General features: G+C 57.1%; 1 protein-coding gene across 1 annotated transcript in view; it reads right to left on the reverse strand.

Annotated features, from left to right (window-relative positions):
- DTX1 (deltex E3 ubiquitin ligase 1) overlaps window positions 1-13,345 on the reverse strand; it is a 35,681-nt gene extending 22,336 nt beyond the window's left edge. The window contains exons 1-2 of the mRNA XM_032431258.1: window positions 13,110-13,345; window positions 11,596-12,593 (exon numbers count right to left, since the gene is read on the reverse strand). Coding sequence (XP_032287149.1) covers window positions 11,596-11,854 — 259 coding nt within the window. The 5' untranslated portion in view covers window positions 11,855-12,593; window positions 13,110-13,345. The remainder of the gene's footprint in view (window positions 1-11,595; window positions 12,594-13,109) is intronic.

Consider the following 13,345-nt stretch of genomic DNA (forward strand, 5'->3'; position numbering starts at 1 on the left):
CTGGGGCAGAGACAAGCAGAGAGATCAAAACACAGGGGGAGGGAGAGATGGGGGGGAGGGAGGCGCAGAGACACAGAGAGACACACATGCACAGAGAGACTGCTCAAAGGGAGGCCTCGATCAAAATGGGAAGTGCTGCGGCAAGGGGGTACCAGGAGACCTGGGGGCAGAGGGCAAGACCAGGTGGGAGAGACCTAAAGAAACAAAAGCCCAGACCTAGAGACTGAGAGCACCATGGAGAGTCAGGGAGCACAAGAGAGTGAGGCCAAGAGACAGGGAAGAGCCGGGAGGAGAGCCGAGGGGGCAGATGGTAGCTACAGCAGTAACAACGAAGCGAGCATTTATTGAGCACCTACTGTGTGTCAGATGCTGCACTCGGCACTTTCCTTCACTAACTCATTTTCTCCTTGCACACGGTTTCTTCCAGGGAGGGACCAGGATTATTCCCGTTTTACAGGTGAGGCAACTGAGGCCCAGAGAAGTGAAACTTTGGGAGGACTGGGGGACTGATGCTCCATTCATGGAATAAAGGAAAGTCCAGGGTGGACTGGTTCTCAGGGGTTCAACCCAGCTAAGCGGTAGCCCAGCCTAGGATACCTCCAGCCACGGGGAACTCACTACCTCAGCTTCGCTCTCTGTGTTTAGCTGTGAGAGGTTTCTGCCCTGAGAATGTGGTGCTGATCTGACCCCCTTCCTGGAGGTGGGCTGTGTGGGTGTCTTAGCACCCAGCTTTTGGCATTAAGAAGAAGCTGACTGTAGAGAAGGGAGGGCCCCATGCCCTCCTGCCTTCCCCTCGGCCTCCAAAGGGCTCCTCCCTGAACGGAGCCAGCCCCGAGGCCAGGAGGGGACCCCTCCCTCTGGGGGCGGCTTCCTGCAGGGAAGTGATCTCAGTTTGGGGGCACCCAGACCCCAATGAGAAAGAGGGCCCCGTGGGAGGTGGTCATGGGACTTCCTGTCAGGTGGAGGGTGTCCTGTTGCAGGCCTGTGACCGGAGGTTGGGCAGTGGGTTGAGCATGAGTTGAGCACCCACTAGATGCTGGGCCCCAGTGAGGGACTTTACTGTCTCCTCCACCAACCCAACAGTTCTGTGGCTACGGTTCGTGTCAACTCATGTAATCCTCATGACAGCCCAATGAGGTAGGGATATCCTTACCCCATTTTAGGGGCGACGAAATGGAGGCACAGCAGTTTAACAAGATGCCCAAGTGGTCTCGCCAGACCCCGTTACCCGGCTGCCTGGCTCCCATGGCTGTTCCCTTTATTGCTCTGCTCTACTCCCACAAGCCCGTTTCCCGGAGGAGGAAACTGAGGCACGGAGGTTGGGCAAGGCACACGGCTGAGGCTCCAGCCTGCTATTTGACCTTCCAGAATAGAGGTCCTCTCCCTTAACCCCCACCGACTGTCTGCATGGCCAGCGCCCCCCCCCCCCCCACAGCAAACAGCAGCACCTACAACCATCCCGATTTATCGAATGCTTCTGCTGTGTCAACTCCTGCGCGGGGGGGTCACGGGCGCTCCCCAGTCTCCACATCGGCCTGATGGGGTTTAGCCCCATTTGGAAGATGGGGCAAGTCAGGCTCCTTGAGAAGATGAGGAGGGGTGGCTGGGGCAGGGGCCAGGCTGGGATCGGCAGGCTCTGGCCCCAGGGCGCCCCTCCCCAAGCCCACACCCTGGGATCAATAATCCCGCAGCATTCTGTTTGCCTTCAAACTCTCCCAGGGGACTCGTCAGGCAGAGCCGTGGCCCATTAGTGGTTTCTGCACGTTTGAAGCTGGCCCAGGCTCCCCAGGGTCGGCCGGCAGCCAGGCCAGGGCCATGGAGAGGAGAGGGGAGGGGCAGGGAAGGCCGAGGGGCTGCCTGGCACTGGGAGAGGTCGCTGCCTTCAAATGGGGTCCGTAAGGCCCTTGTCCCGCAGGCTGCCGGCAGCGGGCTGTGCCCACTCTATGTGCTGCGTGTGGGGCTTCTCGGTCGCCTGGCTTCTAGCGCACTTGGGTTCGGCCCCCCTGGCACTAGCAGCAACAGCTGCAAGAGGAAACGAGGGGGTGGGGAACAGAAGGAACAGACAGCCTCCAGCTCCTGGAGCCCTGTGTGGCCCTGGACAACTGACCCGACTGCTCTGAGCCTCTCCTTCCTCATCTCTGAAGTAGACATCGTAATTATAGTAAATGCCCACCGAGGGCCTACTACGCACCAGGGTCTGTTCTAAGTGCTTCAGGAGGCCAACTCTTAGTCCACACAACGCCCTGCAGAACGGTACCGTTATTATCTTGCATTGTACAAATGCTACAGCACAGAGAGGTGGAGTGACTTGCCCCAAGTCACACAGCTACTACGTTATGAAGCCAGGATTTAACCCAGAGGGGTCTGGACTTCTACCCACTTCCACCGCCACCACCCCGTCCAAGCCACCATTAGGGTTGGCCTCGACTACCGTGGTAGCCTGTGCCCTGTGTGCGAGCTTCCACCCTCTGCACCTTGCAGTGCATGCTCACGTGGCAGCCAGAGCCAAACTCAAGTCTGACCACATCACTCCGCTGCTCAGTACCCATCAGTAGCTCCCTAGTGCCCTTCGGAATCAGTCTAAGCTCTTCAGCTCCTCTCTGAGACCCATCACAAGCTGTCTGTGCAGCCTCATACTCTAACCACACCAAACTTCTAGTTATTTTCTGAACACATCGTGCATGCTTGTGCCTCTGCGGATTTGCACACGCCACTCCCTCTGACACTCCATTCACCCACCCCACTTTCCTCCCTGCCGAGTTCCCAAGCAATCTTCCTGGCTCAGCTCAAGCTCTATCCTCTTGGAATTTTCTCTGCCATCCTTAGGGAGAATCACACCCTTCTTGGGGCTCCCATAGCACCTTGCACCTGCAGTACCCCCATTAAAGCACATAGCTCACTAAAATATTGAGGCTGTGTTCCCTCCAGCCTGGGAGCCTCTCAAAAGTTGGGCTGGCTTTCGGCCACCTTAGCATCCCCTAATAGCCAGGAACATAGGGATAGGCACTTAGAAAATGCTAGCTGAATGAAGGAAGGAAGGACCAAATATATGTGAGGGAACCTAACTGAATGCTACAAATGACTAGCTTGGAGATTGCAAGTTAGTGGTGGATGTGAGTTTGTTTTGGTTTGCATGCTATTTACATTTTAAAAAATGACCAGCATTTAAAAACTGGGGTAGACTCACTCAAGTCTGGATTTCAAAAATCCCAAAATATCCAAAGATGTGGCCACAGGGACTGGCCTCCTTGGCAACCGTTAGCAGAAACTGAGCCACCGCCACCACATTCATGGGTTCGAGTATTTATTGGGCACCTACTGTGTACCAAGCACTAAAGAACAACAGTTGAAAACCTTTGCCTTCCCAGCCACCGCACACACTTCTATTAGCTGCCCAGGCTCCGTAAGCATCTGAGTTTTCAGCCTCTGTCAAGGTGGGGGAACTGGGTCCCAGAAAGAGCAGGGACTTGGCCCAAATCCCCTAGAAATTAGAGGCAGCTCTTGAGTCCGGGCCCCTTCTCTTAATTCCACTGTATCAGGTGACTAACACCTTGGCATGAACGAACCCTTGTTCTCTAGAAGAGCGGAGCCTCTCTAGAAGGAGGGCCCCATACTGGTGTGATTTCAGGTAAACTGTATGCTTCCTCTGGCGTGTTCTGCTTGCGGTGGGAGGGACAGGGGACAAAGGCCTAGCAGTGGCGGGGCACAGCCTGTCATCGGGAGGAGCGGTGGCTATGCTGCGGCTGCTGGCAGGACTGGCCTGGCCACCAGCGCTGCCTCCTTTGATTGCCTTGTCCTTTGTTCCGCATTTCAGGGCATTCAGCTTCAGGGCCCGGTGCCAGACTCCCTCCCATATCCCATCATCGGCCTGCTACTACCTCCTGGGCAGGTGGAGGTGGCAGCCTGGAGCAGCTCCAGAGCTACAATGGGAGGGGCCCAGAGAGGGAGAGGAGCTTAGCCAGGGTGGCAGAGCAAGGACACAGCCATCCAGGATCCAGAGGAGACTGAGCCCCCAACCTGGTTGCTCATGGGGCCCTGAGGTGAGGAACAGCCCCACATCCTGGGACCTCCTTGGTGCCTGGCCTCCTGTATCACACCAGATAGAAGGGCCTTGAGGGCGGGGGTTTGTCTGTCCTGTTCGCTGCTGCATCCTCAGGGCCTAGGACAGTGCCTGGCACATTGTAGGTGCTCATTACCTTCCTGTTGCCTGCATGAAGGAATGAATACTGACCACAGTCCCCTGCGATAGGTACTGTTGCCGGGGCCACATCACAGAGAAGGGAGGGAGGGCAGTTTACCCAAAGTCACAAGCCTGCTCCCCTCCTCCCCCCACCAATACCAGAGAGCTGCTGGGGAGGGAACCTGGAGCCTGGGCCTCACCAGCAAGGCTCCCTGAGGCAGTCAGATCCAGCTTTTGGGCCCCATGTCCTCAGCGGGATTCAGCCAGGGGCAGCCGGGGGCTGGTGGGGGTGTCTGTGTCAATCAGGAGGCTGTGGGGGCTACGGGGTCGGAGGGATGACTGTCTTGGGCCCTGGAGGCTGTCCTGGGGGTGGCTACCCTGGGGTGTGATGTAGGAGTTAGTGGAAGGAGGGAGGCCCCGGGAGACATGGATGTTGGGGGAGGGGAGCCGGGGAGGGCCCTGGGCACCCTCCACACCCTGAGAACTCCACACTGGGGAGGGGAACTAGGGACCCCCTCACCCATGGCCTGAATGGGCACCGTTGCTGGGACCGGTTCTGCCCCATCACCTCCCCACCCTGACCCCTCCTCATTACCCTCCAGTCACGTGTGCTATCACCTCCCCATTAGAACTCCCATGCCTCCTCCTTCACTCCTTATCATCTTCTTCCCACCCTCCATCACCACCCCCACGGAACCCCTAGTGTCCCCCGTCCCCTCCCCACGACAGCCACTATCACCCTCCCTGACGCCACGGCCTTTATCATGCCCAGACTCCACCTTACTGATAATAGCGCCCATCGGTCCGCGTCCCCTCCCCCGCCACAGCGCTCATCACCTCCCTCACCTCTGGGTCAGACTCCACAGCTCCCTCAGAAGGACGCAGCGGGGAGAAGGAGGGGCAGGGGACAGGGGAGGAGCGGGAAAGAGCTGGCTGTGAGGGGGCTCTGACCCAGGATACCCCCAAGCCCCCCACCCACCCCAACGCGGGGGCGGGGCGCTGGCAGCTCTGTCCAAGGTGCTGGAGCTGCCAGGCCTGGCACAGGGTGGGTGCGGCAGACCCGGATCTGAATGTCCCACCCACTTCTTCTTAGCTCAGGCTCCCCACCCTCTGAGCCTCAGCTTTGCTGTGTGGAAAATGGGGCGATGCCCACTGGCTGGGTGGAGGGAACCCGACGGGCTGTAAGGACGTGCCTGAGTCAGCCCCCGCCCAGCCTGCTTCAGCTCTGGCTTCCAAGGGCCCGTGATTAACGAGGCTGGTCCTGCAGCATGGCTCTGGGTCCCCTGGGGCCCCCCCCCCCCCCCCCCCCCGCTAAAGGCTAGCAGCTGGCAGCCCTGTGGTGCCCAGTGGGACCCAAGAGGCTTCCCTTACCCCCTCCCCTCTTCCGGCACAGCCTCCCTCTTCCACCTGGGCCTGATGCTGCTTCCTCTACCTGAAAGTGTTCCTCAGACCATGCAGACTCTTGGAGGACCTGTCCTCAAGGAAGTCCTCTCTCTCAGAGCCCCCAGGCTCACACTGCCCACATTACCTGGCTGAAGGCAACCTGCACCTCTCCTGTGGAGTATTTAAATCTTTTCCTTACTTGAGCATGAGTGATAACTATGTGCAAAGTAATATTCTTCGTGCTTTTACCTATATTATCTCATTTAATCCTCATGACACCCCTCTTGGGTAGGGACTATTGTCATTCCCACTTTACCGAGGAGGGAACGGAGGCTACCAGAGGTTAGGGTGTTTGCCCACAGTCACACAACCAGCAAAGGACCAAGCTGGAATTTGGCTCTATATCTGAGTCAGAGGGTTCAACTGCTATTCCCATGCTATATATCTGCCTTGGCCTTCATGAGACTCTGAAATCAGTCTGGCAAGGGTCCTGTCCCTCTCTCTGAGTCCCCAGGACCCAGCCCAGCGCCTGTTACTGAGCAGACACCACTGAGCTGTCAGATAAAAGTGAAGATGAGTTTACATTATCAGAAGAGGCTCCTGGAGCCAGAAAAGCATCCAGAGGCCAAAAGGGTGGGTCTGTACTGGTGGAAATGGAGGTAGTGTGACAGGTGGTAGTGGGAGACAGCCACGAATGGATTCGTTGGACCTGCTGCCACCATGGGATGGACCCCTCCCCACCCAAACACACATTGTCCTTCTTGCCTCTGCTGTCAAGCCCAGGGGCAGGAGCCTTGCAGATTGGCTGGGCGGGGGTCCCAAGGTATCCTGTAACTAGGGAGCTCGTCCCGGAGGTCTCTGGTGTTGCACAGGCCATTCCTGCCTTGGACTAGACCCTGACAACAAGCCCTAACAGAGCTCTCAAGGGAGAAGGGGGAGGGGACTCTCTCAGCCCAGCATTGAATGTCACCTTGTTCTCCATCCCTGAGACCTGTCTGAGAGGCCTGGATTCCAGCTTGGGGCTGAATGGCTGTGTGACCTTGGGCAAGTCACTCACTCTCTCTGGGCCTCAGTCTCTCCATCTGTAACAATGGCCTGCCTAGGAGTCTAAATTCTGGCAGTGCTTTCCCTGGTGATGGCCTCTCTCTGGGGGCGGTGGCCTTCTGGTTTCCAACAGCGTAAGCAGGTCCCCAGACAGGACATTCCCATAAGGGCAGTGACCAGGGCTGAGCGGAGCCCAAGCTCCCCGGAGAATGAATGATGTAGGCTCAGGCAACTGAAAACAGTCACCCCCTGTCTCTCCAGCCCCATGGTTTGGGAGTGCTGGTGCAGCCATGCTTCGAGCCTTGGGGACAGCAGCTGTGGATGGTTTCCAGCCTGGCCTCTCCCAGCCTCAGCTCTCCCATCTACAGAATGGGCAGAAGGCTGCCACCAGTGCCCCTAGCTGCAGAGGGAGAGGAGAATGGGAGACACCAATCAGTCAGAAAGGTTGCCCGTCCTGTCCCAGCTATGTGAGTCCAGGGAGGAATCTGGGAGTTGCCTGGGAAGTGGCTAAGTCACATCGCTGCCCAGCTGTGGGGACCAGGTGGAAAATCCGGTGAGGCCCTCCGAAGCCGCCACCCCAATGGCAGGGTGGGGGACAATTACCTTCAGGGAAGTTCTGGCCTTGCAAGGGAGGCAGAAAGCGGTTCCCACATTACTTCCCCACCGCTAGTGGGAGCCAGCCCCTCCCCCCAAGACCGCCATGACCCTTGGGTCCACCTCTGCCACCAGTTGCTGCACCCACCTGGGCAAACCTATTGACCTGGGTTTCCCATTTTTGAAATCTTGATTTGCCCATGGTAGGGGCAGCTCAAGACCAAGGAGATGAGGAAAGCTTTGGGGAACCAGCAAGAAGAAGATCATGATATTGCAGAGCACACGCCTGTGAAGGGGCACCTGCCTTATCCCTCGCCTATCCCTGGCTCTCCTTTACAGCCCTGTGCCTGGGACACCATTGTGAGGGATCTAACATCACGTGGCCCAGGGTCACATCATTCCCCCTGCACGTGGGCTCTGGACCTGAAGAGCTTCAAAGGGAACCTCACCTCCCGTGGGGAGTGATGAAAACAGCCCAGCAGGGAAGAGGTGAGCGGGCACCGGCTGAACAAACAGAAGCCCCCATGGGACCGGGCCTGGCCTCCCTCCTGTGGTCTGAGCCTGACACCTGAGTTTCCTTCCGCTAGTTGCACAACAGACACATAGATAGGGCATTTGTGGGTCAGTGGCATCCAAGCGGGTTGGTGTTGCGTGTGTGGACGCACACGTGTGTGCACTGTGGTGCCCACCATGAGTTGTATAGTTCAGTATATGCTGTTCCCAGTCGGCCTCGGCTCCCTTACCCCAGGGGCAGGTTAAGAACACGAGAGAGCAGGGGTCGGTGAACTGTAGCCTGTGGGCCAAATCTGCCCATGGCCTGCTTTTGCACAGCTCATGATCTAAGAGTGGTTTTTACATTTTTAAATAGTTGGAAAACAAAGACTATTTCATGACTTGTGAAAATTCTACAAATTCAAATTTTAGTGTCTACAATTAGTTTTATTAGAACACAGCCACATTTGTTCATTTGCTTCCCGTGTACGGCTGCTTTTATACAATGGCAGAGGTGAGCACTTACAACAGAGACAGTATGGCCCACAAAGGCTAAGATATTTACTCTCTTATTTACTATCTGACCTTATCAGAAAGTCTGTCAGCTCCAGAGTTACAGCAACAGCAAAGCTAGGGCTCTCTGCTACTTCCCCCCAAACCAAGTTCAGGTTCAGCTTCAGTGAACTTATCAAGAATTTTATAATTAGAAAATCTAGATTTTTTTTTTTATTTGAGAGAGAGAGTGAGCAAGAGAGAGAGAGCGAGTGCACACAAGCAGGGAGAGCAGCAGGCAGAGGGAGAAGCAGGCTTCCCGGCTGAGCAAGGAGCCCGATGCGGGACTCGATCCCAGGACCCTGGGATCATGACCTGAGCTGAAGGCAGACACTTAACGACTGAGCCACCCAGGTGTCCCTATAATTAGAAAATCTAGATAGACGCTGTGTTCATTTCAGTACATATATGAGAGCTTTGGGTTTTCTAACTTTATATTGTTTTGTGTGTGTGTGTGTGACAGAGAGAGAGAGAGAGAAAGAGAGAGAATCATAGTCTTTTCAAGATTGAGCATTTCCTACCCATTTCTTGTGCATCCATAGTGTTCAGTACATGCTAGGCACATGGTGGGTGATCAGTCAACGTTTGTGGGATAAAATAACAGGCTTGGTTTTCTCCATTACCCAACAACCCTGCTGGCAAGGCTATACTCTTGCTTATTTCATAAATGTGGAAACTGAGGCATGGAGAGCTAAGGTCACCTGCTTGAGGCTCTCTCCTTGACCATTACCCGTGAGAATAATATGTCCTTTCTTGACATTGTCTTACTTCTGGGAGAAGCATGGGGCACATGATAACATGTCTGGTGCGGAGGCATCTAGTCCCTCCCTCCAACAGTTTTCCACAACCAAGTTGCCCCACCCTCCACCCCATAGGTTTCCAGGCCTTCCTCCCTCACTGGGGGGTCTTGGCAGCCTCCCAGGAGCCTGTTGAGGGATAAGTGGTTTTTTTTTCCCTTTTCCGGCAAACGGGGCAGGTGTGGGTGAACAGCTCTGGGGAGGAAGTGCAGGGAAGTAACTGAAGCTGAACTTCTGGGGGATTCAGCGAGGCTAAACCATAAAAGGGGTGTCATTGAGAGTAAGGGGACTGCCGAAGTGGGGAGTGGAGGCAGTTTGGGGAGCTAGGAGCCCAAGTGGGGGTGCTGGGGATAGAAAAGGGACCCAAAAGAGGGATCAAAGACCGTGTGGTTAACTTGGCAGCCTTGGGGTGGGTGGGGGGCTATCCCTACCTCTAAGGGCCACCCTCTGAGCCAGACCCTGGAAAATTTCCACACCCAGTGAGAGCTCTGAACCTACAGAAAGCCGAACACCAAGCCAAAGAGAAAACCCTCCTCCTCCTGATGTCCAACCTCTGCCCTGCACCAGAGAAGGGTTTGGGGATAAACCAGATGAATAGGGCAGGGGATGCCTAGCATTTCTCACTTCTCTATCAGGGACTCAGCGCCTCTCTGGAAGAATGGGCAGGAGGGTTCAATGGTGATTTTCTCTACTGTCTGGAGAAAATTCAAAGCCATTTTCATGGCTGTCCAGGCCCTGCTCCAACCTTGTCTTGCACCACCTTCTCATTCACCACACTCTACACACAGTGGACTTGAATGTACTCTGCTCCTTCCTACCACAGGGCCTTTGCACTGGCTGTTCTTGCTGCCTGGAACACTGCTCCCTTCACTCATTCTTCAGATTTCCATCACCACCCTTACCCTAGATTTATTTCATGTTCTCAGACCTGCAACTGATTATCTGTGAATTACGTGTTTGCTTGCTCTCTGGGACCTCCAGTGTAGGTCCTCCAGTGAACCTCTACTCAGGACTCTGTCTGTCTTGCTCCATGCATTTTTTTTCTAGTGCTTAGCACAGGGTCTGACACACAGCGAGATCAATAAATGATTGTATGATAGTATGAATGGATGCCTGGCACCACCAGTGACTGCAGTCAATGCCTGGAGTTATGGAAACAGATGGGCTAAAACCATGTATTATGAATTCATCTGTGTTTCCACACTTGGTGACCACTCTGTAGGCACCAAGCAATGTTCTAGAGCATAGCTATCCACTAGAACTTTCTGTGATAATGGTAATGTTCTGGTTCTATGCTGTCCAATATGGTAGCCATGAGACACGTGTGGCTGTTGAGCACTTGAAATGGGGCTAGTGGGACTGAGGGGCTGAAATTTAAAGTTTATTTAATTTTATTCGACATGAATTTAAATAGCCACATGTAGTTGGTAGCTCCCGTATTGAACGTCTCTAGAGAGCAGGGACGCGTCCTACTATCTCCAAGGCTGTTACGTGCATTCTGTCAATCAAGGATTCACAAACCTCCATCACTGGTCCTTGGGGTCGAACATGCCAAGGATACTTTGGCAGCTTCCTTGAGGCAGGCACTCACCATCCCCCACTGCCCACCAAGCTCGTCAGAGACCACCAAGCAACAATGACTCAGAGAGATCTCCACAGCGATGGCACGTTTCCAGAACATGAATGCTGAGCGTGGACCTCACCATCTTCATCATCATCCTCACCTATCACACAGCCACCAACCTCATTCTCTCCATCATTACTACCCCACCACAATCTCCTCTCCCAAGACAACCACCAATGCAACCATCAATGCCAACACCACCAATTCCACAGTCAACACTGCCATTGGCAACGCCACCAACACCGTCTCCATCGTTGCCACCCCACCCCCACCATCACCACCACCACCACCCCCTCCCCCCATCACACCGTCCCAGCACCAACACCTGGAGCCAGTGCAGGAAACTGGTCAAGAGCATTGGCTCTGGAATTCAATTGCCTGGGCTTAAATCCCAGCTCTGAGTTTAAATCACTCAGTTTCTGTGAGACTCAGTTTCTTTATCTGTAAAATGGGACTAATAATACTCATAATAATTATATGATAATAAGACTTAGTGCCTGTGACTGTTGGAAAAGGATCAAATGAGGAAGTGCATGGAAAGCCCTCTTCCTGGGTGCTAATGCTTTTCTAGATCCTGTGCTCAGTGAGCACAATTTTATTTAATCCTCACACAGCTGTGGGAGACATTGATCCACAGATTTCACAGATGAGGAAGCTGAGGCTAAGAGAGGTGATATGACTCGCCCAAGGCCCTACAACTAATACCAGAGGCCGGACTGGAACCCAAGTCTTCAGCTGGACTAGGCTAGGCTGTCCCTTTTTTGGATCAGCAGACCAGCCTTCCTGCAGTTCCTGTCTCCCCTCCTCAGGGATGCTGCGGGGATTCCAGAATTCCACCATGAAGGGTGGTGATGGTGGTGTGGTCTCAGCCTCAGTGTGGCCGGACGGGGGGGGGGTGGGGGGAGTGGAGTGGGGGCGAGTCTGCTCACCTGTGTCCTGGCGAAACTGGTGCATGGACTGCAGGTCGATGATGTAGGGCACCAGCTGGGCGTCCACCTGCCCCAGGACCACGGAACCGCGGGCGTCCTCCTTGAGCACATTCTCGATGTGGTGGCACACGGTGGCCGTGTAAGGCCGCCAGCGGCTGTGCTCATTTAGCCACTCCCACACCACCACCCGGGCCACATTCTGCGGTGGGAAGCCCAGCCCGCTCCCGGGCATCATCACACCCTGGCCTGGCCTTGACATGGCCGCTGCTGCAGCCTCAGGGGCCAGGACCCCACTAGGACCGGCCCAGCTCCTCCTGGGCCTGGGGGCAGGCAGGGAACTTCCTCTCTCCCCAGGGAGGGGGGCAGCAAGAGCCCAACCGGCCTCCTTTCTAACTCGGGGTCCTCTCTGAGCCCCGAGGCCTCAGTGAAAAGAGTGCGGGGTGCAGCTCCAGGCTCCAAGGACCCCTTCCCCCAGCGCTGTCTCAGATAAAGGCGCTGCTCTGAAAAGCAAGTGTCTTTTTTGTGATGGGGAAACGCTGCTCTAAATTCCTTGGCTCCCTCGGCTCAGAAAGGGAGTGAGGCAGCCGCCCCTACTCTAGGTCCAGTCTCTTCCCTGCTGGTCTCCAGTCACTTCTTCCCAGCCGGCCACGCAGGGCCTGTCACCCAGGAGGGCCGGGCCAGCCTGCTGCTGGCTCTGCGGCGCCCAGCCGGCCCTCTGCGCTTCCAACTGCGTCCCAGACCCTGCGCCTGGCTCCAGTGGGGCTGCTCGCCTGGTCTCGGGTCCGCCCCTCCGACGGCTCCTGCTGAAGGGGGCGTCCCAGTCCCCCTGGTTCCTGCTCCACACGGCGTCCTGGTAGGCCTGGGTGGCTGAAGAACGCACCGGGGAGGGTGCGCCGCGTACCCCTGGCCCGCCGGCCGGGCTGCGGCTCTGGAGCTGGGCGGGGGGGACGAGGGGGGCGGGGGCCGTGGGCACGCCCCACCCCACTCGTGCTCGCGACCTGCCGGGAGACAAGAAGGGGAGAGGGCCCTTTAAGAGGAGAGCGCAGCACCCCCTCCCCCTTCCCGGGAGAGCGATCGGCTGAGAACAATGGGGAACCGATGGGGGGGCCAGCAAGGGGGGCTTAAGGGGGTCGCCGCCCGCGTTCCCTTGGGGCAGGCCTGAAGGGAGGGCTGGGGCCGGGGGCGCGATTTTCCGAGGCTCCTCGCCTGCGGAGCCCCCTCCTCAGCTCCCCGAGCGCTCCCCTCCCCCGGGGCCCGCGCCCGGGCCGGGATGCAGGGCGCGCGGGGATGCGCGGGGATGCGCGGGGATGTGCGAGGATGAGCGGCGCTGCAGGCGCGGCCCAGGGCCCCTCGGGGGTCGCGTCACCGAGGAGGCGAAGCCGGGAGCTGGATCGTCGCTGCCTCCCGCCCTGGGGGTACCAGCTCCCCCCTTCCCCAGCCCAGACCTCCCCCCAGCGCGCGCCGGTCCCCTGCAGGAGCCGGGGGTGGGGTCCCTAAGCACCCCGCGCTCTCACCGCCTTCTCCGCTGTGCTGCCTCGTTCTCCGCTGGCGCTTCAGCACCGCCGCCTCCTGGGCTCCCCCCGGGGTGGGAGGGAGCCGCGGTCCCGCCTCCGCGCCCTTTCCCTCCCAGGCCCCGCGGCCGCCGCACGCCGGGGCGCTGGGCTTTCCGCGCGCGGACAGACTGCCCCGCAGACCGACGGACGCACGCGCCGGCTCTGGATGCCGGGATCCCGCGGGTGGGAGGCGGCCG

The sequence above is a fragment of the Phoca vitulina genome, unplaced genomic scaffold (genome assembly GCF_004348235.1).
Source record: "Phoca vitulina isolate PV1807 unplaced genomic scaffold, GSC_HSeal_1.0 scaffold46, whole genome shotgun sequence".
NCBI classification, from domain to species: Eukaryota; Metazoa; Chordata; class Mammalia; order Carnivora; family Phocidae; genus Phoca; species Phoca vitulina.